This window comes from Anopheles merus, unplaced genomic scaffold (assembly GCF_017562075.2).
Source record: "Anopheles merus strain MAF unplaced genomic scaffold, AmerM5.1 LNR4000269, whole genome shotgun sequence".
Classification (NCBI taxonomy): domain Eukaryota; kingdom Metazoa; phylum Arthropoda; class Insecta; order Diptera; family Culicidae; genus Anopheles; species Anopheles merus.
This window is the reverse complement of record NW_024427849.1, coordinates 1-22,058: the sequence shown is the minus strand read 5'-3', so window position 1 is coordinate 22,058 and position 22,058 is coordinate 1. Positions and strand designations below refer to the sequence as shown.

Genomic DNA, 22,058 nt, shown 5'->3' with positions numbered 1-22,058 from the left:
TAGACTCAATACTTTCACTTCACCCTCAGAAACAAGAAAATCTGCTAAAATTTCTAAAACTATCACATTTATTCCATCAACTATAACAATCTAATAGTCTAACTTTTCCCCACAAAGAGGCGAAAGAACTCCGCAGGAGCCAAAGCCTCTCTAAACCATACTAACAACAACAACATTATAAAAAGACCCTTCTCAAAGAGAACATCGTGTTGCTCGTGATCCGTTACAAACGTTCCCCAATAAAATCTAACCATGTCTGGCCGTGGAAAGGGAGGAAAGGTAAAGGGAAAGGCAAAGTCCCGTTCCAACCGTGCCGGTCTTCAGTTCCCCGTTGGCCGTATTCATCGTCTCCTGCGCAAGGGTAACTATGCCGAGCGCGTCGGTGCCGGAGCGCCCGTGTATCTGGCAGCCGTCATGGAATACTTGGCCGCTGAAGTGCTTGAGTTGGCCGGAAACGCTGCCCGTGACAACAAGAAGACGCGCATCATCCCGCGTCATCTGCAGCTGGCCATCCGCAACGACGAGGAGTTGAACAAGCTGCTGTCCGGAGTAACCATCGCTCAGGGTGGTGTGCTGCCCAACATTCAGGCCGTGCTGCTGCCCAAGAAGACCGAAAAGAAGGCTTAAACTGTGTAACAAAGCTTCCTTCATCTCAAACCCAAAACCGTCCTTTTAAGGGCGACAAATAACTTTGCCAAAGACATTTTATTTGATTTATGCTGATATGGGACAACCAGAAGTAAGAACATTTTCTAATATAGAACGTGCTTGAAAGTGTGCACAAAATGTAAATGAAAAAATGTGCCTCCTTTGGCACAAAAAGCATCATTTACTGTTTTCAATTCTCTAACCCTGCGAATTATGTAAAATGCACCATATCAGAAGCGATGTGTTACATTTTCCAGGTAGCTTGGTAAAGCGGGTTGGTTTTACCATAGCAAATGCAAGCAGTGATACCTGTGTTTTGACCTTTTTTCTGGAAACGCTAAAGGACACTTATACCTGATTTATCGTTCACCACGGGAAAATGTTAAAAGTGTTGGTCGAAAAATGTTGTGTGTTCAGGTAAGGCTAGGTACTCACAACAGTTTGGCTTTCAATATATCGGGAAACGTTGGAAATGGCTTTAAAAAAGTTGTACCAAAGATTAGGAACATTCATATAAATAAACATCCTTAATAATGTTTCCCTTCACCCTTCATTTAAATAACCATGTGAATATTTCTGGCATTTTATAGTATTTTTTTAAACAATATTTTCATTTGCAATGTAGGAATGCCAATAAAATACAATAAATTGAAATGTCCCTAACGCATGTGCAACTCCACATTCAATAACGCCATCTAGTGGTGATCAAAGTCCCTGCAACCAGTCGTAACGCCATCTTAATAATTGGTAAAAGTAAGGCTCAGCCCTTTACGTTACAAAGGAAAAGCGTTGTGTCAGCTTCGCGACCGGCCAGTGTACACCTTATAAATTTTAAAATATTTTACATTCCAATGAAAACATATGTTATTTGCTTGAGGATAAATCGATATGAGTGAGATTAAATAGTTTAATTCTTCTTCTTCTTCTTTGGCTCAACAACCGATGCCGGTCAAGGCCTGCCAACACACTTGTGGGGTTGGCTTTCAGTGACTTATTGATTCCCCCCATAGCAGGATAGTCAGTCCTACATATGGCGGCACGGTCTATTTGGGGCTTGAATTCATGACGGGCATGTTGTTAAGTCGTACGAGTTGACGACTGTACCATGAGACCGGCTAAAAAATAGTTTAATTACAAGTTTAAAAAAGAATAAGTGTTTTCATTCATGCACTATAATTCAAGCAAAAAAGTCTTACAGTTTAAAGGTCTTAAAACCCTCTAAGCTTATAATTGGAGTAACGTTGCCAAATAAAAAAATAAAAACTATATAAAGTATATCCAAAGAAATTAAATATGGGCAATTAATTTAAAGCCCATTAAGAACGTTTATAGCGATTTTTAATGATGGTTGCTTTGGATGCGAGGGCTCTTTTGAAATGGCGCTTATCGAGTTTAATAGATCCTTTCATAATTTTCAAAATTCTTGTTTTACAAAAAGATTGGCAAATAAAAAATGAGTCTTTTGTAATAACATTTCTAAGTTTATTGATTGTTATAAAAGTATTTCTTGAAGTTGTTATAACTCGCATTGATGCAAAAAATATTAAGATAATAATAGTGTTATAACTTTTCATTATCATAAATTATCAATGAGTCATATGTTTAAAAAAGCTTTTTATTTTGTTCAAAATAGGTCTTTTCTCATTATTGCATACAAATAATCAATATTAAGACATGATTAATATTCTATCAGTTTGCTTATCCCCGATGGTAAAACCAGGCGTTAAAAACATTCTGCTTGGGTTTGCGCTAAACAGGCGTGTAACGCTATCGTAACGTAGAGGGCGGATGTTCATGAGATCGCAGGGTGTTTGTCCTGGATAATAACTGGGAAACATTTGTATGATAACGAAAGCTGGGGAACAATCACCAATTGTTAAAATTGAAACGGAAACATCGCTCGCGGAGCATCGCTACGTTATTATAAAAAATGAAGTCAGTATCCCAAGAAAATATATGGAATTCAGCTAACATCCTAGATGTTGGAGGTTGAGTTAATTTCTACATCTTTATACCATCCTGCTAGCAAATCTTGCATAGAGTGTTTGGCGGGAAGCTCTTGCTTGACACTTGTTAACGCTCTCTGGAGAATAAGGTGAATTTGTAAATTTTTGCTCTTATAGAAAACTCAAGTGGTGAGATTTATCTTTTCTAGGGCGCAATCCTGCATAATGCTTCGTAAACTAAAATATAATTTAGATTTTTTATTTACATTCATAAACTTCAAACCATAATTGCGTTAAACTGCAGCCACTTTAGGCATTTTCGGCAATGAATATTGTTTTACTTATGCCATTTCAATTGGCAAAACTATTCTATTAATCACAAACCAATCGCAAACCTTGTACATTTGCGAAAAAAATCAAGATTCTCAATTATTTTACTCGAAACAATTTCAAATATCATTAATCTGCATGGAAATTTTGATTCGTTTCCTGGACAGTTTCGAGCTCATGTTTCAAACTGCAAACGATTTGATACATATTCCGAACAGGCTTAAAATTCCTTCAAAAATCTTCAAATTAACACACAATACATATTTTAAGTGTTTTCAAAGTCTGATGATGGAAACTGCTTTAAGGTTTTGAGTTGAGGCAATGTTTTGTGTGTACGCGGAAATGGTTTTATTGTTATCAAAACTAAAGAAAGTATAGAAACGAAAAAAAAACGAATTTGTTGAAAAGAAGCTTTTTGTTATTATTATTTTTATCTGTTCCGAAAGTTTTCAAGCTCACATTAGCATGCATAACATTCTCGTTTCTATAATTAATGCTATAGAACAGTGCTAACAAAAACGCATCGAAAGGCATAATTAGTTTAACTGTCAATTAACCAAATCAATAAACAACATAACATAAACTGTAGATGCATCTCACTAAGCTATGTAAAAAAGTCCGTTAATTTTTATAGAAGATAGTTACATCCAACATTAGTGGATCTTAATTCTATATTGAATTTGGTCCTGGTTCTTAACATTCTTATTGGCGCCTGAAAGTTATATTTATTAAAAATGACGGGCCTTCGAAAGATCCGCTAACAAGTTTGTATGTAAACAAGCACTTCTTGCTTCTTTGTTGCAGAGGTTCTATTCCAAATAACAGGCACCTTGTTCGGTAAGAGGGACAAACAGAATTACGAGACGTCGGGAGACGATAAAACAATGAACGAGTAAGCTTGCGTTGAACCGATTCTAGCCTATATTTTAAATGTAGCTGTGTCGGTGTCCAAATAATACTAGCAAATTCTAGAGTAGGACGGACAATTGCACAATACACAGCTTTTTTACTGAATGGATCTTTGAAGTCTTTCTCAACACGCAAAATGAATCCTAACAAACGGAATGCTTTTGAAAGTATTGCTTTATAGTGGTTCTATAACGTTAGTCTGCTATCTAAATGAGCGCCTAAATCATGAATCACATTTTTACGCGGCTTTGATCTATCATCAATTTTATATTCGCAAATAGTGGGAAATCTTTCCTAGTGTAGGATGTAACAGAACATTTTGATATGTTGAGACGCATACAATTAGAATGACACAACGCGTTAAATCAAGTTAAACAGATTTGAAGAGTTAAAGAATTGGTTTGATCTGATACCGGTTGGAACATTTTCATATCACCTGCATAAAACAATTGTTCGCAATCCGGCATAACGTGAATAACATCATTCATGAAAATTTTAAAAAGAAAAGGGCCGAAAATGCTGCATTGTGGAACCCCAGACGGGTTGGTGAATGGTGCAGTTAGAGAGGAGGAAATATTCACTGTAATATGCTTATCACTTAAATTATAGGAGAGCAAATGAACGAGCGCGCTATTAAATCCGTAGCTTGATAGTTTTGAAATTAGCATTGAGTGATTTACGGATTCAAAGGCAGCATTGACGCTGTTAGCTGTTGCTGTATAATAAATTCACAAACCTCATGTGAACAGTGTTGTTTTTTTCACCCGTTTTCCTTCTTTTGATGAATTATCCAAAGTATCAATGAACGATGCGCATGTGTAAGTCAAATTTGAGGTGATGCAAAAAACGGTATGTTCCACACGGTGATTATTGCTTCAAGAGGATGAAAGGTTTGTCCTGAAAAAGAAAATATTTTTTAATTAGAAAATATAAAATTAATCACTATATAAATAAATAAATAAAAAATATTTCTTTTAACAAACGCTTCAATGGACGTTTTTATGTACGATTCAAATGCATACGTATAAGTTAAAAAAGCACATTTACAAAACGCCATTTCATATAAATGCACTGCATATACAGCAGTGTGAGTGCTTGTTATGCGAGTAATATGTTATACGCACGCCATTCGAAGCCATCATAGATTTTTTTTCTCAAATATAATTGTCGCATGTTGCGGAAGACATAGCTCTTGAGTAATGTATTGTGGTCCTGAAAAGGACCGTTTGATTTTAGACTCCATTTGGAGGTTTGTTAGAACACGTTGAATTTAACCTCCAAAACCGTACAGAGTACGGCCCTGACGCTTCAGAGCATACACCACATCCATAGCGGTGACGGTCTTGCGCTTGGCGTGTTCAGTGTAAGTGACCGCATCACGGATCACATTCTCCAGAAACACTTTCAGCACGCCACGGGTTTCCTCGTAGATGAGGCCGGAGATACGTTTCACTCCTCCACGCCGAGCCAAACGGCGGATGGCAGGCTTGGTAATGCCCTGGATGTTATCTCGCAGCACTTTTCGGTGACGCTTGGCTCCTCCTTTACCCAGGCCTTTTCCTCCCTTTCCTCTTCCAGTCATGATGAGCACAGGATTGTACGTTCACGATGTTCACACTTTAAATTGACGATCACGAATGAGCGTTTTCCACCTCAACGTCCCTATTTATACTTTTTCATTCACGCATTCCCTCTTGCTCTTAAGATGAGAGAAAATGAGGGTTGACAAGCGCATAAATAGAGCTGTTGTTCGAGCAGTTTCATCATTTAACGTTCAACTTTTGTTAAAGAAACAAGTTCGCTCCGTGCCCAACGAAACCTACGCTCCCGAAGTGAAATGGCTCGTACCAAGCAAACCGCTCGTAAATCGACTGGAGGTAAGGCTCCTCGCAAGCAGCTGGCCACCAAGGCTGCTCGTAAAAGTGCCCCGGCCACCGGAGGAGTGAAGAAGCCGCATCGTTACCGTCCGGGAACGGTGGCCCTCCGAGAAATCCGTCGCTACCAGAAGTCGACCGAGCTGCTCATCCGCAAGCTGCCCTTCCAGCGCTTGGTGCGTGAGATCGCCCAGGACTTCAAGACTGATCTCCGCTTCCAGAGCTCAGCCGTGATGGCGCTGCAGGAAGCCAGCGAGGCGTACCTGGTTGGTCTGTTCGAAGACACGAATCTGTGCGCCATCCACGCCAAGCGCGTCACCATCATGCCCAAGGACATCCAGCTGGCCCGTCGCATCCGCGGAGAGCGTGCCTAAATCGTCCATGCATCCGGAAGCGGTCCCTGTTTAAACGGGGCATTTCCTTCTCAAAACGGTCCTTTTCAGGACCACCAATACTGTTGAACATATCAAGAATTATCTTTCGATTACTATTATGAAATGGTACATGTGAAGGCAAGCTAACACGTATGTCGTTTTGTTTTGTTGTTTTCAAAGCATTTAAAGCTTTGATTATGTTAACCAATACTATATTACCATCTATATTACCTATGAGTATATTACCAACATCGCAGCTTACAACAAACCACGAACGAATAGTATGACATTATATTTTACAACAAATGTTCGACACAACCAGCTTAACTGTGACTCATAGTCACGAAAATGAAAACGCGTACGAAAACGATCCTTCAATACTTATAAAGCAACATTAAAATCGAACAAATATATAACAATATTTAACTCACGACACATAAGCTGCAATTGGTTGCTTTGTCGATAAATTATCCTCGTACGCGCGAGGAAAATTTAAATAAAAAAAAATGATTTTCATACAACGAGCGAAACGACTTCTATACATAAATCATGATACACGAAACTCCATTTACAATTCCACTTCGGAAAACGCTTCCAACCAGTGCGGATGAAACGAAGGATAATTCTTTGTTTGAATGCGGTTTGTGGTCCTGAAAAGGACCGATTTAAGAGATGTTCATGAAAAGAAGCCAATCATTTCAGTGGCTTACTTCGAGCTGGTGTACTTTGTGACAGCCTTCGTTCCTTCCGACACGGCGTGCTTGGCAAGCTCACCAGGCAGCAGCAGACGAACAGCGGTTTGGATTTCGCGGGACGTGATCGTCGAACGTTTGTTGTAGTGCGCCAAGCGGGACGCCTCGGCAGCAATGCGTTCGAAGATATCGTTGACGAAACTGTTCATGATGCTCATGGCCTTCGAAGAGATGCCAGTATCCGGGTGGACTTGCTTCAACACTTTGTAGATGTAAATAGCGTAGCTTTCCTTGCGGGTCTTGCGCTTCTTTTTCTTGTCGGACTTGGAAATATTTTTCTGGGCTTTGCCAGACTTCTTCGCAGCTTTTCCACTGGTTTTGAGTGCCATTTCGACGGAAAAATTCACTCAACACTGGGACACGATGTGTTCGATTCAACGGGTGATTGCGTTCTAGAAAAATTCCAAGCTCTCCGATCGCTTATAACGGGCCGTGAGAGAGGATACGTATCGTGCAGCTCGAAAAATTCCAAACGAGTATCGCGCAGCTCGAATAAGCTGCTATATAAGCATCGGTCGAGTCAAAATTGCTCCATTATAAAAAGACCATTATAAAAAGACAGATATAAAAAGACCATTATAAAAAGACCCTTATCAAAGAGATCATAAAAAGATCATTCTTGTGCGAGCGGTTAACCCGGACGGCTTTATAAAAAGACCCTTCTCAAAGAGAACATTCTTGTGCGAGCGGTTAACCCGGACGGACGTGTTTTAGTTCAACTCCAGTGTCTACGCCAACGGTCTCGGGAGAGAACGTTGGCAAGAAGTGAAAATACCGTTACTTTTTGTGTGTGATCTCGGGAGAGAAAAAACCACAGTGCCAGCTGCGCGCGTTGATATTTGTTCAGTGAGAGTGACACATACACACGCACACACGACACAGTTTGGAACGTGCGACAAGCACAGCGCTTTGGCGCCAAGAACGTCGTTCGCTGCGTAAGCAGTGAAGCCGGTGTTTTTCGTGCCATTGTACCCCGCTACTCGGGAGAATAACGAGTGAAATTATCTTATTTGTCTTGCATTAAAATTCTATTGTTTTTATTATTCCGAAATTGTAAATATTAGTCTTAAATTTAATTGAACTTTCGCTTTTCAGGAACATTTTTTTACTTTATTTTTTTTTTATATAAATACCTCATATACATTATATACATTGCATTGAACTAAATAATACTAACCAACCCGGCAAAATGCCGGGACCCTCGCATCCTGTACGGGATGCACTTCCGCCCGAGCCTCCCCAGAGAGCTCGATCATTACCACCATGGATGGACCGTAATAACGAGTTTGGGGACATGAAGTTCCTCGTTCTCGAGCCGTTGAAAGGCTTTAAGCTCCCGCAAAACCCATGGATCATTTCAAAGAGCATTACCAACGTGGTTGGAGAGCTTACCGAAAGCAGCCACTCGATGGAATTTGGGCAGAAATATCTCATCAAAACCCGAAACCTTGCACAGTACACAAAAATGCAAAGCATCACGCAACTCATCGACGGTACGAAAGTATCCATCACCCCTCACGCTACGTTGAACACAGTCCAGTGCGTAATATTCGCCCCGGAGCTGAAAGGACTGAAGGACGAAGAAATTCTGCTGAACATGGAAAGTCAAAACGTCAAGCAAGTCCGACGATTCACCCGAAAGGTGAATGACGAAATACAACCAACGAACTCTTTCCTGATACGCGTGGAAGCTGGAAAAATACCGGAATCCCTTCGCGTAGGGCTGTTGCAGGTGCGAACGAAACCATACTACCCAAAACCAATGCTGTGCTACAAATGCGCCAGCTTTGGGCACACAAAAGTACGCTGCTCAAAGGGACAGGTCTGTGGAAACTGCGGAACCGCAGCACACGGAGAATGTTCGACCCATCCCGCTTGCGTGAACTGCAAAGGCGAACACAGCGCGTTCTCTCGCGAATGCCCTGCGTTCCAATTTGAAGAACAAGTCATAAAAATAAAAGTCGACCACAACTGCACCTACAAGGAAGCTCGGCAAATGGCACTCCAACAACATCAGCAAACAAGTGCTGTACAGCAGCGAATCACATTTGCGCAACAAACTACAACGGTGGATGAAAAAGACATCAAAATCAAGCGGCTCGAAGAAGAACAGAACGAACTGAAGAAAACGATCCTAGAACAGATGAAAAAAATGGATACCCAGAGCAAGCTCATCGAAGCTCTTCTGAAGAAACTGAAAGAACCAAATGTAAATTTACAGAATAATAAGAATAACACAACTAACGAAGCCACAACACAAATCGAAGAAAATCAAAGCAAGACCCAATCCAACAATGTCTGCAACAGCAACAACAATATTGAAGCAACGGATAACCCCGAAACCGACAACGAAACGAATGACCAGGAAACGATGTCTACATCCGACACAGAATCAGAAAATTCGGCCGCATCCATCATTTCAGCACAATCCCGCAAACGAAACCACAACCTGGAAAACGTTTCATCAGAAGAAGAAGAATTAAGAAATGCAGTGAAAAACATGGCATCCAACGAAATCGCAGTCATCTCGCCCATCGCTTCTCCCACTCTTCCCTCGGAACAACGATCACCAACTGCCAAACCATCGAAGAAAAAACATCGCCACTGAATTTATTCTCCTTTCCTCTTACCCAAATTGTTTACTGACCTAAACCATAATAATGCTCTCCTCAACCAATAATACTAATGACACAAACAAACCATTCCTACTAAACTGGAACATAAGAGGAATGAACACTAACCTCTACGAACTTCAACTACTAATAAACGAATACAAACCTGCCGTCATAACACTTCAAGAAGTTCGCGATCCGCCTAATACCAACCATTCTCCACTTAACCACTACAATTGGTCCTACAAGCTTTCTCCAACTAACCCACATCACAGTGTTGCAATAGGTGTACATAAATCTATTCCCTTCAAATTAATAAAAACTAACACCAATCTTTCCGCAATAGCAGTCAACATAAAGTCTCCCATAGACATGACCATTGTCTCACTCTACATGCCCCCTAGAGCTACCTTCAACCAATCCGAACTTAACTCTTTTCTTAACCTTTTTTCCCATCCCTTGCTAATAGCAGGAGATCTTAATGCAGAAGATAAAAACCTTAGAATCTCTAAAACTAACAGAAAATTCAATAGACTCAATAACATTTTTACTAACCATAATCTCTCTTTCATTTCTAACCCTAACCCAACCCGACTATGTATCTCATCAGGTACAGAATCCTTCCTTGACTATGTCATCTCATCCTTCTCCCTTCTTAACGAACTTAAACTATACGTATTGGCGGACACACATGGCAGTGATCACTATCCGATCATCGTGAAAAGTAAACCATCGCTTCCGGAAAACAAACAACGACCAAAATGGAAATATGAAAATGCCGATTGGACATCATACCAAATTAATGTACTGATACACCTACATTCAGACCCCCAGCCCACAGAAGGAAACATCATTAAAATCATAAACGATGCAGCAGCGAAATCAATACCAAAATCAAAGGGCAAACCTGGCAAGCGAAGTGTTCACTGGTGGAACGACACTGTCGCTAAAGCCATAAAAAAGAGACGTAAAGCGCTCCAAAAACTGCAGAATGCCAAGAAAAACCAAGACCACACCCATATCCCTACCCTCTCCGAGGAATTTCAAATTGCCCATCGCATTGCAAGAGAGGAAATCAAAAAGGCAAAACAAGAATCATGGAATAGATTCAAAGATAGCATAAGTCCCGAAATGTCTGGAAAAGACATGTGGAGAAATGTAAAATGCCTTACAGAACGCAAGCAAGACATCGCTCATATCATCATCAAAACCGATGACGACACAATAGTCCCAGTTGAGTCAACACCAGAGGTACTTGCCACTCATTTTGCCACCATATCCGCCACAAATAGTTATTCCCCAGAATTTAAGACTATCAAAGCAACAACCGAGTCCATCCCACTAAATTTCAATAGCAGACCCAACATTCATTACAACAGATCCTTTTCCATAGCCGAACTGAATTGTGCTCTTGCAAAGTGCAAAGGCAACTCAGCCGGACCAGACGACATTGGCTATCCACTGCTAAAAAACCTTCCTTCTGAAGGAAAATACCTACTCTTAAAGCTATACAACTTCATCTGGCAGAGTGGCAAAATTCCTCCTCACTGGAAGAAAAGTTTAACAATTCCCATATTAAAGCCCGACAAATCAAAACACAGCCCAAATAGCTACCGACCAATAAGTTTACTAAACTGCATCGGAAAAGTGTTGGAACGAATGGTAAACCGACGTCTTACCCAAGAACTGGAAGGCAGGAAACTCCTCAGCATAAGTCAACATGCGTTTAGATGCGGATTAGGCACGGAAACTTACTTTGTGCAACTCGAAGAACTACTGGCCAAAGTAAAATCCGATAAACATCATGCCGACTGTGCTATCATCGACTTGGCTAAAGCTTTCGATCGGACATGGAAATACGCAATCATGCGCCAGCTAGCCAGATGGAATTTCGGAGGTAACATGATCACATTCCTCGATGATTTCCTCTCAGACCGTACCTTCGAGGTTCTGATTGGAACGAACAAATCTAGCACTAAAACGCTCGAAAACGGAGTTCCTCAGGGAGCCATCCTTTCTCCAACATTATTTCTGATCAGCATCGAAAGTCTTCTCCGCTCACTACCACCATCCATCACTCCATTGGTGTACGCTGATGATATCGTTCTGATCTCGAGCAATGCAGATAATGGAGTTGCGCGATACAATCTGCAACAGGGACTGCACATCTTATGGGAATGGTCAAAACGTATTGGTTATGACATCGCTGCTGAAAAAAGCAATATAATGCACATCTGCAACAAACCACATCCAACCGTACCGCTTTGCCTTAATCAAAGACAAATTCCAGACTGCAAAAAAGTAAAGATACTCGGGATCACAATAGACCAAAAACTCACATTCCAAGCCCACATTAAACAGCTAAAAACTACAGCTACCAAGAAAATCAACCTTTTCCAAATGCTCAGCACAGGAACCACAAAGCTTCAAAAGATACACTTATCTTCATTATTAATCACTGGTTGCTTCCAAAACTACTGTACGGTATAGAAATAGTATCGATTAAAAAGGAACAGTTTGAAAAAGCAATAAGCCCCATCTACCATGCCGTTCTACGATATGCCATAGGCGCCTTCCGAACCAGCCCCATCGTCTCTATGCTAAGTGAGAGCGGACTTCTTCCACTTAGCCATATAATAACAACTAAATTAGCCGCAACAGCAACAAGAATTAAAGAAAAGAATATCCAAGCACCATCATTCCTCAATAGAGCCAACTCCAAACTTTTCGCTATAACAAACTGCAATATCCCGGATATCACAACACTGTTACATCTTGGCACTAGGCCGTGGTACCATGAACCCCTAACATAGACTGGCATTTTAAAAACATCCTTAAAGCAGGTTGCAATAGTACAATAGCACAAAAACATTTCATAGAACACACAAACAACAAATACATGAAGCACAACCACATTTACACCGATGGATCCGTCGATGGAGCAGCAGCAGGATTCGGGATTTACTCACCCATTGATAAAGTAGCGTCCAAACTGCCGGATCACACTTCCATCTTTACGGCAGAAACGTTGGCAATAATCCAGGCAGTTGAAGATACTCTGCGCTCTGACCTGGAAAACGTCATCTTTACCGACAGCGCAAGTGTCCTCTCGGCACTAGAGCATGGAACATGTAAGGACCCAAACATCCAAAAGCTCTACCAGGTCACTAGCCCACACATAAACCAGGATCAACAACTCACCATCTGTTGGATACCTGGTCACGCTGGTATCAAAGGCAACGAGATCGCCGACCGCCTCGCCAACAAAGGCCGAAGAAAAACATCAACCTACAACACCTCGCTGCCTAAAAGAGACGCAATTATCTATATAAATGGAAAAATAAGAGAGGCGTGGGAAAAGGAATGGTTTAAAACCAAGAACAACTTCCTTCGGCTAGTGAAATCAACAACTACACCATGGCCATCAGTAATAAAACATCGAGACCAAAAGATCCTTACTCGATTAAGAATAGGCCACACTAGACTGACCCACAGCCATCTCATCGAACGATCCAGTCCTCCTCTCTGCCAATTCTGCGGGACCACTATAACAATATTCCACCTCTTAACAGAATGCCACGGATACACACAACTTCGTAAGACTTGCCATCTTGACTCCAACATAGACTCAATACTTTCACTTCACCCTCAGAAACAAGAAAATCTACTAAAATTTCTAAAACTATCACATTTATTCCATCAACTATAACAATCTAATAGTCTAACTTTTCCCCACAAAGAGGCGAAAGAACTCCGCAGGAGCCAAAGCCTCTCTAAACCATACTAACAACAACAACATGTAAAAAAAACCCTTCTCAAAGAGAACATCGTGTTGCTCGTGATCCCTTACAAACGTTCCCCAATAAAATCTAACCATGTCTGGCCGTGGAAAGGGAGGAAAGGTAAAGGGAAAGGCAAAGTCCCGTTCCAACCGTGCCGGTCTTCAGTTCCCTGTTGGCCGTATTCATCGTCTCCTGCGCAAGGGTAACTATGCCGAGCGCGTCGGTGCCGGAGCACCCGTGTATCTGGCAGCCGTCATGGAATACTTGGCCGCTGAAGTGCTTGAGTTGGCCGGAAACGCTGCCCGTGACAACAAGAAGACGCGCATCATCCCGCGTCATCTGCAGCTGGCCATCCGCAACGACGAGGAGTTGAACAAGCTGCTGTCCGGAGTAACCATCGCTCAGGGTGGTGTGCTGCCCAACATTCAGGCCGTGCTGCTGCCCAAGAAGACCGAAAAGAAGGCTTAAACTGTGTAACAAAGCTTCCTTCATCTCAAACCCAAAACCGTCCTTTTCAGGGCGACAAATAACTTTGCCAAAGACATTTTATTCGATTCATGGTGCTATGGGACTACCAGAAGTAAGAACATTTTCTAATATAGAACGGTGCTTGAAAGTGTGCACAAAATGTAAATGAAAAAATGTACCTTCCCATGGCACAAAAAGCATCATTTACTGTTTTCAATTCTCTAACCCTGCGAATTCTGTAAAATGCAGCAAATCAGAAGCGATGTGTTAAATTTTCCAGGTAGCTTGGTAAAGCGGGTGGGTTTTACCATAGCAAATGCAAGCAGTGATACCTGTGTGTTGACCTTTTTTCTGGAAACGCTAAAGGACACGTTTACCTGATTTATCGTAACCACGGGAAAATGTTAAAAGTGTTGGTCGAAAAATGTTGTGTGTTCAGGTAAGGCTAGGTTCTCTCAAAAGTTTGACTTGGAAAATTATTTGGGAAACGTTGAAAATGGCTTTAACAAAGTTGGACCAAAGATTAGGAACATTCATAAGATAAACATCCTCAATAATGTTTCCCTTCACCCTTCATTTAAATAACCACATAAATATAAATATAAATATGTAAAAAGTAAGTTTCAGCCCTTTACTTTACAAAGGAGAAGCGTTACTTGCCTTTCAAAATTCCCAAGCATCATTTAATAGAGGTTGTGTCAGCTTGGCGACACCTTATAAATTTTAAAATCTTTTACATTTCGATGAAAATATAAATTATTTGTTTGAGGATAAATCGATATCAGTGAGATTAAATATTTAATTACAAGTTAAAAAAGATGAGGTTTTTCATTAATGCACCATAATTTAAGCAAAAAAGTCTTACAGTTTAAAGGTCTTAAATCCTTCAAAACTTTTAATTCGAGTTACGTTGCCAAAGCAAAAAATATAAAGTATTTCAAGTATATCCAAAGAAATTCAATATAGGAAATAAATTTAAAGCCTATTAAGATAACGTTAATGGCGATTTTGAATGATGGTTGCTTTGGATGCGAGGGCTCTTTTGAAATGGCGCTTATCGAGTTTAATAGATCCTTTCATAATTTTCGAAATTCTTGTTTTACCAAAAGATTGGCAAATAAAAAATGAGTTTTTTGTGATAGCATATCTTAGTTTATTAATTGTTATAAAAGTATTTCTTGAAGTTGTTATAACTCGCATTGATGCAAAAAATATTAAGATAATAAAAATGTTATAACTTTTCATAATCATAAATAATCATTGAGTCATATCTTTAAAAAACTTTTTGTTTTTGTTCAAAATTGGTCGTTTCTCATTATTGCATGCAAATAATCAATATTAAGACATGATTAATAATCTATCAATTTGCTTATCCCCGATGGTAAAACCAGGCGTTAAAAAATGCTGCTTGGGTTTGCGCTAAACAGGCGTTACGTGTAACGCTTGCGTAACGTAGAGGGCGGGTGTTCATGATATCCCAGGGTGTTTGTCCTGGATAATAACTGGCAAACATTTGTATGATAACGAAAGCTGGGGAACAATCACCAATTGTAAAAATTGAAACGGAAACATCGCTCGCGGAGCATCGCTACGTTATTATAAAAAATGAAGTCAGTATCCCAAGAAAATATATGGAATTCAGCTAACATCCTAGATGTTGGAGGTTGAGTTAATTTCTACATCTTTATACCATCCTGCTAGCAAATCTTGCATAAAGTATTTGGCGAGAAGCTCTTGCTTGACTCTTGTTAACGCTCTCTGGAGAATATGGAAAATTTGCAAATTTTTGCTCTTATAGAAAACTCAAGTGGTGAGATTTATCTTTTCTAGGGCGCAATCCTGCATAATGCTTCGTTAACTAAAATATAATTTAGATTTTTATTTACATTTGTAAACTTCAAACCATAATTGCGTTGAATTGAAGCCACTTTAGGCATTTTCGGCAATGCATATTGTTTTACTTATGCAATTTCGATTGGCAAAACTATTGTATTAATCACAAATCAATCGCAAACCTTGTACATTTGCGAAAAAAATCAAGATTCTCAATTATTTTACTCGAAGCATTATTGAACATCATTAATCTGCATGGAAATTTTGATTCATTTCCTGGACAGTTTCGAGCTCATGTTTCAAACTGCAAACGATTTGATACATATTCCGAACAGGCTTAAGATTCCTTCAAAAATCTTCAAATTAACACACAATACATATTTTAAGTGTTTTCAAAGTCTGATGATGGAAACTGCTTTAAGGTTTTGAGTTGAGGCAATGTTTTGTGTGTACGCGGAAATGGTTTTATTGTTATCAAAACTAAAGAAAGTATAGAAACGAAAAAAAAACGAATTTGTTGGAAAGAAGCTTTTTGTTATAATTATTTTTATCTGTTCCGAAAGTTTTCAAGCTAACATAAGCATGCATAACATTCTCTTTTTTTGTTAAATGCAATAGAACAGTGGTAACAAAAACGCATCGAAAGGCATAATTAGTTTGACTGTCAATTAACAAGATTAATAAACAACATAACATGAACTGTGGATGCATCTCACTTAGCTATTTAAAAAAGTCCGTTAATTTTTTAAAAGATCGTTATATCCAACATTAGCCATCTTAATTCTATATTGAATTTGGTCCTGGTTCTTAACATTCTTATTGGGCCTGAAAGTTATTTATTAAAAATGACGGGCCTTCGAAAGATCCGCTAACAAGTTTGTATGTAAACAAGCACTTCTTGCTTCTTGTTGCAGAGGTTCTATTCCAAATAACAGGCACCTTGTTCGGTAAGAGGGACAAACAGAATTACGAGACGTCGGGAGACGATAAAACAATGAACGAGTAAGCTTGCGTTGAACCGATTCTAGCCTATATTTTAAATGTAGCTGTGTCGGTGTCCAAATAATACTAGCAAATTCTAAAGTAGGACGGACAATTGCACAATACACAGCTTTTTTACTGAATGGATCTTTGAAGTCTTTCTCAACACGCAAAATGAATCCTAACAAACGGAAATCTTTTGAAAGTATTGCTTCATAGTGGTTCTATAACGTTAGTCTGCTATCTAAATGAGCGCCTAAATCATGAATCACATTTTTACGCGGCTTTGATCTATCATCAATTTTATATTCGCAAATAATGGAAAACCTTTTCCTAGTGTAGGATGTAACAGAACATTTTGAAATGTTGAGACGCATCAATTGGAATTACACAACGCGTTAAATCGAGTTAATCAGATTTGAAGAGTTAAAGCATTGGTTTGATCTGATACCGGTAGGAACATTTTCATATCACCTGCATAAAACAATTGTTCGCAATCCGGCATAACGTGAATAACATCATTTATGAAAATGTTAAAAAGAAAAGGGCCGAGAATCCTGCATTGTGGAACCCCAGACGGGTTGGTGAATGGTGCAGATAGAGAGGAGGAAATAATCACAGTAATATGCTTATCACTTAAATAATACGAGAGCAAATGAACGAGCGCGCTATTAACTCCGTAGCTTGATAGCTTCGAAATTAGCATTGAGTGATTTACGGATTCAAAGGCAGCATTGACGCTGTTAGCTGTTGCTGTATAATAAATTAACAAACCTCATGTGAACAGTGTTGTTTTTTTCACCCGTTTTCCTTCTTTTAATGAATATCTCAAGAATCAATGAACGATGCGCATGTGTAAGTCAGATTTGAGCTGATGCAAAAAAACGGTATGTTTCACACGGTGATTATTGCTTCAAGAGGATGAAAGGTTTGTCCTGAAAATGAAAATATTTTTATTAGAAAATATAATATTAATCAATATATAAATAAATAAATAAATAAAAACTATTTCTTTTAACAAACGCTTCAATCGTCGCTTTTATGTACGCTTCAAACGCATACTTAAAAGTTAAAAAAGCACATTTACAAAACGCCATTTCATATAAATGAACTGCATATACAGCAGTATGAGTGCTTGTTATGCGAGTAACATGTTATACGCACACCAATCGAATATATCATACATTTTTTTTCTCAAATATAATTGTCGCATGTTGCGGAAGACATAGCTCTTGAGTAATGTATTGTGGTCCTGAAAAGGACCGTTTGATTTGAGACTCCATTTGGAGGTTTGTTAGAGCACGTTGAATTTAACCTCCGAAACCGTACAGAGTACGGCCCTGACGCTTCAGAGCATACACCACATCCATAGCGGTGACGGTCTTACGCTTGGCGTGTTCAGTGTAAGTGACCGCATCACGGATCACATTCTCCAGAAACACTTTCAGCACGCCACGGGTTTCCTCGTAGATGAGGCCGGAGATACGTTTCACTCCTCCACGCCGAGCCAAACGGCGGATGGCGGGCTTGGTAATGCCCTGGATGTTATCCCGCAGCACTTTTCGGTGACGCTTGGCTCCTCCTTTACCCAGGCCTTTTCCTCCCTTTCCTCTTCCAGTCATGATGAGCACAGGATGGTACGTGCACGATGTTCACACTTTAAATTGACGATCACGAATGAGCGTTTTCGAGCTCAACGTCCCTATTTATACTTTTTCATTCACGCATTCCCTCTTGCTCTTAAGATGAGAGAAAATGAGGGTTGACAAGCGCATAAATAGAGCTGTTGTTCGAGCAGTTTCATCATTAACGTTCAACTTTTGTTAAAGAAACAAGTTCGCTCCGTGCCCAACGAAACCTACGCTCCCGAAGTGAAATGGCTCGTACCAAGCAAACCGCTCGTAAATCGACTGGAGGTAAGGCTCCTCGCAAGCAGCTGGCCACCAAGGCTGCTCGTAAAAGTGCCCCGGCCACCGGAGGAGTGAAGAAGCCGCATCGTTACCGTCCGGGAACGGTGGCCCTCCGAGAAATCCGTCGCTACCAGAAGTCGACCGAGCTGCTCATCCGCAAGCTGCCCTTCCAGCGCTTGGTGCGTGAGATCGCCCAGGACTTCAAGACTGATCTCCGCTTCCAGAGCTCAGCCGTGATGGCGCTGCAGGAAGCCAGCGAGGCGTACCTGGTTGGTCTGTTCGAAGACACGAATCTGTGCGCCATCCACGCCAAGCGCGTCACCATCATGCCCAAGGACATCCAGCTGGCCCGTCGCATCCGCGGAGAGCGTGCCTAAATCGTCCATGCATCCGGAAGCGGTCCCTGTCTAAACGGGGCATTTCCTTCTCAAAACGGTCCTTTTCAGGACCACCAATACTGTTGAACATATCAAGAATTATCTTTCGATTGCTATTACGAAATGGTATATGTGAAGGCAAGCTAACACGTATGTCGTTTAGTAATAACGAGATAATGATGAAAAGGGGGAATATTCGTTTCAAACAATCATCGTTATGGGAGGTAATTTAACTTTTTCTTGACAAAGTTTCGCTTTTTAATAAGGCAGCTAAGGATTTTGACAATATTAACCAATATATTACCACTTATATTACCTATGACTATATTCAACATTAAAATCGAACAAATCTATTACAACATTTAACTCACGACACATAAGCTGCAATTGGTTGCTTTGTCGATAAATTATCCTCGTATGCGCGAGGAAAATTTAAATTAAAAAAATGATTCTCATACCACGAGCGAAACGACTTCTATTCGTAATTCATGATACACGAAACTCCATGTACAATTTCACCTCGCAAAACGCTTCCAACCAGTGCGGACTTTTTTTAATGTTTTTTGTAAACGTGTTAAGGTTCTATTTAACATTAATATTTACAATGAACAACGCAGAACTTTAATGTCAATCACAGCATCATTGTTTCCAATGATGTGGAAGACATAGTTCGCAACAAACTACATTACAGGCAAACGCAACAAACTGAACAATAACGTTGACGAAGACGGACACCCTGAAATTACAGCGCTAATTCGCTGGTGCAGATGAAACGAAGGATAATTCTTGTTTGAATGCGATTTGTGGTCCTGAAAAGGACCGATTTGAGAGAACGAAGCCAATCATTTCAGTGGCTTACTTCGAGCTGGTGTACTTTGTGACAGCCTTCGTTCCTTCGGAGACGGCGTGCTTGGCAAGCTCACCAGGCAGCAGCAGACGAACAGCGGTTTGGATTTCGCGGGACGTGATCGTCGAACGTTTGTTGTAGTGCGCCAAGCGGGACGCCTCAGCAGCAATGCGTTCGAAGATATCGTTGACGAAACTGTTCATGATGCTCATGGCCTTCGAAGAGATGCCAGTATCCGGGTGGACTTGCTTCAACACTTTGTAGATGTAAATAGCGTAGCTTTCCTTGCGGGTCTTGCGCTTCTTTTTCTTGTCGGACTTGGAAATATTTTTCTGGGCTTTGCCAGACTTCTTGCAGCTTTTCCACTGGTTTTTGGGTGCCATTTCGACGGAAAAATTCACTCAACACTGGGACACGATGTGTTCGATTCAACGGGTGATTGCGTTCTAGAAAAATTCCAAGCTCTCCGATCGCTTATAACGGGCCGTGAGAGAGGATACGTATCGTGCAGCTCGAAAAATTCCAAACAAGTATCGCGCAGCTCGAATAAGCTGCTATATAAGCATCGGTCGAGTCAAAATTGCTCCATTGTAAAAAGACCCTTCTCAAAGAGAACATCGTGTTGCTCGTGATCCGTTACAAACGTTCCCCAATAAAATCGAACCATGTCTGGCCGTGGAAAGGGAGGAAAGGTAAAGGGAAAGGCAAAGTCCCGCTCCAACCGTGCCGGTCTTCAGTTCCCCGTTGGCCGTATTCATCGTCTCCTGCGCAAGGGTAACTATGCCGAGCGCGTCGGTGCCGGAGCACCCGTGTATCTGGCAGCCGTCATGGAATACTTGGCCGCTGAAGTGCTTGAGTTGGCCGGAAACGCTGCCCGTGACAACAAGAAGACGCGCATCATCCCGCGTCATCTGCAGCTGGCCATCCGCAACGACGAGGAGTTGAACAAGCTGCTGTCCGGAGTAACCATCGCTCAGGGTGGTGTGCTGCCCAACATTCAGGCCGTGCTGCTGCCCAAGAAGACCGAAAAGAAGGCTTAAACTGTGTAACAAAGCTTCCTTCATCTCAAACCAAAACCGTCCTTTTCAGGGCGACAAATAACTTTGCCAAAGACATTTTATTCGATTCATGGTGCTATGGGACTAACCAGAAGTAAGAACATTTTCTAATATAGAACGGTGCTTGAAAGTGTGTACAAATGTAAATGAAAAAATGTGCCTTCCTTTGGCACATAAAGTATCATTTACTGTTTTCAATTCTCTAACCCTGCGAATTATGTAAAATGCAGCATATCAGAAGCAATGTGTTAAATTTTCCAGGTAGCTTGGTAAAGGGGTGGTTTTACCATAGCAAATGCAAGCAGTGATACCTGTGTGTTGACCTTTTTTCTGGAAACGCTAAAGGACACTTATACCTGATTATCGTAACCACGGGAAAATGTTAAAAGTGTTGGTTGTCGAAAAATGTTGTGTGTTCAGGTAAGTTAGGTTCTCACAACAGTTTGGCTTTCAATATATCGGGAAACGTTGGAAATGGCTTTAAAAAAGTTGGACCAAAGATTAGGAACATTCATAAAGATAACATCCTCAATAATGTTTCCCTTCACCCTTCATTTAAATAACCACATAAATATATAAATATAAATATGTAAAAAGTAAGTTCAGCCCTTTACTTTACAAAGGAGAAGCGTTACTTGCCTTTCAAATTCCCAAGCATCATTTAATAGAGGTTGTGTCAGCTTGGCGACACCTTATAAATTTTAAAATCTTTTACATTTCGATGAGAAATATAAATTATTTGTTTGAGGATAAATCGATATCAGTGAGATTAAATTATTTAATTACAAGTTAAAAAAGATGAGGTTTTTCATTAATGCACCATAATTTAAGCAAAAAAGTCTTACAGTTTAAAGGTCTTAAATCCTTCAAAACTTTTAATTCGAGTTACGTTGACAAAGCAAAAAAATATAAGTATTTCAAGTATATCCAAAGAAATTCAATATAGGAAATAAATTTAAAGCCTATTAAGATAACGTTAATGGCGATTTTGAATGATGGTTGCTTTGGATGCGAGGGCTCTTTTGAAATGGCGCTTATCGAGTTTAATAGATCCTTCATATATTTTCGAAATTCTTGTTTTACCAAAAGATTGGCAAAAAAAAATGAGTTTTTTTGTGATAGCATATCTTAGTTTATTATTGTTATAAAAGTATTTCTTGAAGTTGTTATAACTCGCATTGATGCAAAAAATATTAAGATAATAAAAATGTATAAACTTTTCATAATCATAATAATCATTGAGTCATATCTTTAAAAACTTTTTGTTTTGTTCAAAATTGGTCGTTTCTCATTATTGCATGCAAATAATCAATATTAAGACATGATTAATAATCTATCAATTTGCTTATCCCCGATG

The 22,058-nt window shown here is 40.1% G+C and overlaps 7 protein-coding genes across 7 annotated transcripts; 3 read left to right on the top strand and 4 right to left on the bottom strand.

Moving 5' to 3' along the window:
- Positions 1–183: 183 nt before the first annotated feature.
- Positions 184–668, top strand: LOC121602029 (histone H2A). The gene has a single exon (XM_041930804.1). The coding sequence runs from the start codon at positions 253–255 to the stop codon at positions 625–627; it is 375 nt and encodes a 124-aa protein (XP_041786738.1). The 5' UTR covers positions 184–252; the 3' UTR covers positions 628–668.
- A 4,294-nt stretch (positions 669–4,962) lies between these two features.
- On the bottom strand, positions 4,963–5,456 carry LOC121602019 (histone H4). Its single transcript, XM_041930793.1, has one exon. The coding sequence runs from the start codon at positions 5,413–5,415 to the stop codon at positions 5,104–5,106; it is 312 nt and encodes a 103-aa protein (XP_041786727.1). The 5' UTR covers positions 5,416–5,456; the 3' UTR covers positions 4,963–5,103.
- Positions 5,457–6,717: 1,261 nt separating this feature from the next.
- Positions 6,718–7,177, bottom strand: LOC121602017 (histone H2B-like). The gene has a single exon (XM_041930790.1). It carries the CDS (start codon positions 7,160–7,162, stop codon positions 6,788–6,790), a length of 375 nt encoding a protein of 124 aa, XP_041786724.1. The 5' UTR covers positions 7,163–7,177; the 3' UTR covers positions 6,718–6,787.
- A 6,112-nt stretch (positions 7,178–13,289) lies between these two features.
- LOC121602016 (histone H2A) lies at positions 13,290–13,929 on the top strand. The gene has a single exon (XM_041930789.1). It carries the CDS (start codon positions 13,321–13,323, stop codon positions 13,693–13,695), a length of 375 nt encoding a protein of 124 aa, XP_041786723.1. The 5' UTR covers positions 13,290–13,320; the 3' UTR covers positions 13,696–13,929.
- A 3,435-nt stretch (positions 13,930–17,364) lies between these two features.
- On the bottom strand, positions 17,365–18,176 carry LOC121602018 (histone H4-like). Its single transcript, XM_041930791.1, has 2 exons — positions 17,897–18,176; positions 17,365–17,444 (listed from the first exon to the last, which is right to left on the bottom strand). Exons 1-2 carry the CDS (start codon positions 18,129–18,131, stop codon positions 17,404–17,406), a joined length of 276 nt encoding a protein of 91 aa, XP_041786725.1. The 5' UTR covers positions 18,132–18,176; the 3' UTR covers positions 17,365–17,403.
- Positions 18,177–19,132: 956 nt separating this feature from the next.
- Positions 19,133–19,958, bottom strand: LOC121602020 (histone H2B). The gene has a single exon (XM_041930794.1). The coding sequence runs from the start codon at positions 19,853–19,855 to the stop codon at positions 19,652–19,654; it is 204 nt and encodes a 67-aa protein (XP_041786728.1). The 5' UTR covers positions 19,856–19,958; the 3' UTR covers positions 19,133–19,651.
- Positions 19,959–20,243: 285 nt separating this feature from the next.
- Positions 20,244–20,709, top strand: LOC121602030 (histone H2A). Its single transcript, XM_041930805.1, has one exon. It carries the CDS (start codon positions 20,309–20,311, stop codon positions 20,681–20,683), a length of 375 nt encoding a protein of 124 aa, XP_041786739.1. The 5' UTR covers positions 20,244–20,308; the 3' UTR covers positions 20,684–20,709.
- Positions 20,710–22,058: the final 1,349 nt, after the last annotated feature.